General features: G+C 38.3%; 1 protein-coding gene across 1 annotated transcript; it reads left to right on the forward strand.

Annotated features, from left to right (window-relative positions):
- Positions 1–471: 471 nt before the first annotated feature.
- Positions 472–986, forward strand: LOC149223231 (uncharacterized). Its single transcript, XM_089383252.1, has one exon. The coding sequence runs from the start codon at positions 663–665 to the stop codon at positions 939–941; it is 279 nt and encodes a 92-aa protein (XP_089239378.1). The 5' UTR covers positions 472–662; the 3' UTR covers positions 942–986.
- Positions 987–2,527: the final 1,541 nt, after the last annotated feature.

Here is a 2,527-nt window from a genome sequence, read left to right on the forward strand (position 1 = left end):
ACAACACTACGTTCAGATGTACTGCTATGTGCAAACCCAAATTCATCCGCACAGAAAATGGAATTTTGTAAAGAAATTTGATAAGAAACGTGAAAATGGTACTGTTGAATCAATTTTCCAAGATACCAGGAACGTGGGCGCTAAAGTAATGAGAAATGCGTGACAGGCCTCCGTTGGTCAACTTTGGTAGTTGGTGAGTTGAACTTTGTTAGGTGGGTGGGCAAGTTGCGCGTAGGCTCATTCCAAAATGTAATCACGGAAGTCAAGTCTTATAGTTGGGTGGGTAAATTTTTAATGGAAATTTAAATAAAAAATTTATAATTAAATTTTGATTTGTGTTATTTAAATTAGTTTTAAATGTATATAAAAATTCAAATATAATGCAGAGAAATCACATTCCCACATTCTCTTGAAATTATAAATTCAATCATCTTTGCACTCTCATCGAGCGATTGTTTTTATCTGTGTCCACAAAGGAGTCTTCCTCCTCGGGCTGCTATTGCTGGTGGTGGAACCCTGTTTTTTATTAATTAATTACAGGGCTCACCCCATCTTCATCTGCTGCTGTTCTTCCGTTTCGATCCGGGGTTTCTTCCTGGTGATTGCTCACGATTTCTTTGTTATTGGAGCAGCAGAACCAATTTATTGGCGGAGCTGTCGAGATGGCGAAATACACAGAAATGGTGGATGCGGGTATAAGGATTGCCGCCAGGTTTAATTCTCATTGCCCCCAGACATCACGTTTGTATTATCATCCAAATTCTTCCAAAAATGAGGCCGAAGCCGCCTCCTCTAGACAAGCACAGATCGCTACCTCTCGTGCCCTGCACCTCTCTGCATCTTGCGCCAATTCAATGTTTGAGATGCAGGGGAAGCAGGGAGATGGGGAGTGGCCCCTCATTGTATTCCCTAATTACTCTTATTTTTCCTTTTACATTTGATTATATCATGACAATTAAGACCAAAATAAATGGTAAATTCTTCTGCTCTCAGACGAATTCTGGTTCATTTCACCGATTTGTATCGGTTAATTCAAATTCATTGATTTATATATTGCTTAGATAAATAACTGTTGTTGAGATTTTCAAGGGATGATTAAGAGATTTTAAGAACTAATTGAGAGATTTAAGAGATTTTAAGAATTAATTGAGAGATTTAAGTTGAGAGATCTATGAAAAAGAACTAGGAACCAAAATGATCCATAATTATATAATTATTCTTATAATTGTAAGGTAATTATAAGGCCAATAGGCATGTAGATGCAGCGAGCGGGTGTGAGAGGAGAAAGAGGCCAAGGCTGTGTATGCCATGTAATTTTGTAGATTTGAAATTAATGGATCAAAAAGCATATTTACAGGCTTCAAGTTTTATAAAGATATCGGGATGTATGTCTCTGCATGAGAGCAATAACAAAATTGACTATGCATTTGCTTCTTAATTTTGGAAACGACATTTAATTTCCTTTAATGAAAGTGTAAATTCCAACCGTCAATGACTACAAGAATCTTCAATTCCTATAAAGAGGAGTAAAACCTCTTGGCAAAATCGAGCTAAAGATTTGATGTCAAAGTTTGAGCTGATGGCATCGATGCCAAATCAATTCTCTATGTCGTTAAAACACTATTGAAGAATGGACATCAAGATGAGTGAACCAAGTTCCTCATATGGTAATCGAAGTGGTCGAATTACTCTATGTGGAAAATTGAGGGTCGAGCATGCAGCGAATGAAATTATGATGTTGTATGTAACTGTAATGTGTGGGAAAAGGTTCCCATGGGATGTGTGTTGAAGGGATTTTGGGATCCTTTTCCCATGGGAAGTGTGTTGAAGGGATTTTGGGATCATGGCGGTTCAACATTGGAGTTGACATTTGGGTTAAATTGCAAAAGGGATGTGATCATATTTGGAAAGTATAGGAACGCGGAAAACATCCATTTGGAGTTGTGTTGGAGATTTCCAATTATAGAGTGGAACTAGAGATTATTGTTGTTGATGAAAGTCAATTTCATTCAAAGGAGAGCGAAAAGGATTCCAAAGTAGAGCAATCAAGGGAATCACACATATTGGGTCAGTTTGGATCGTGATCTAGAAGAGCAAAGGATGAATGACAGAGAATTGTGAATGTGTTGAGAAAGGGCCGCGTCAAAAAAACAAAAAACAGATGGGTCGCGCATGGAACAGGAAGGTTGCCCAGGAACAGAAAGGTTGGGTCGTGGGTCGCACCTGAGACAGAAAGGTTGCGCAAGTGCAGATGGGTCTCGCCTGAGATAGATGGGTCATGTTGAGACAGAAGGGTTGCACCATGGGTTGCGCCAGGTGACAGAGGGGTCGCATCAGCTTGCAGAAGCGCCACGCTTGGTCAAAAAGATTTTGAGATAGAAGTTCAAGCGATTGTAGAGCATAGGCCTGATAGGTCATCATTTGTAATTTGTTTTATTGTTGTTATTTTGTTTTTGGGTTTGTGTTTTTTATTTACATGCATTTAATATTGAATTTTATGTTTTACATAATATTAAGTTTGTTAAAT

The sequence above is a fragment of the Pinus tabuliformis genome, chromosome Q (assembly GCF_031772625.1).
Source record: "Pinus tabuliformis cultivar Carrire ecotype Pingquan chromosome Q, CPIR1, whole genome shotgun sequence".
In the NCBI taxonomy this organism is placed as follows: domain Eukaryota; kingdom Viridiplantae; phylum Streptophyta; class Pinopsida; order Pinales; family Pinaceae; genus Pinus; species Pinus tabuliformis.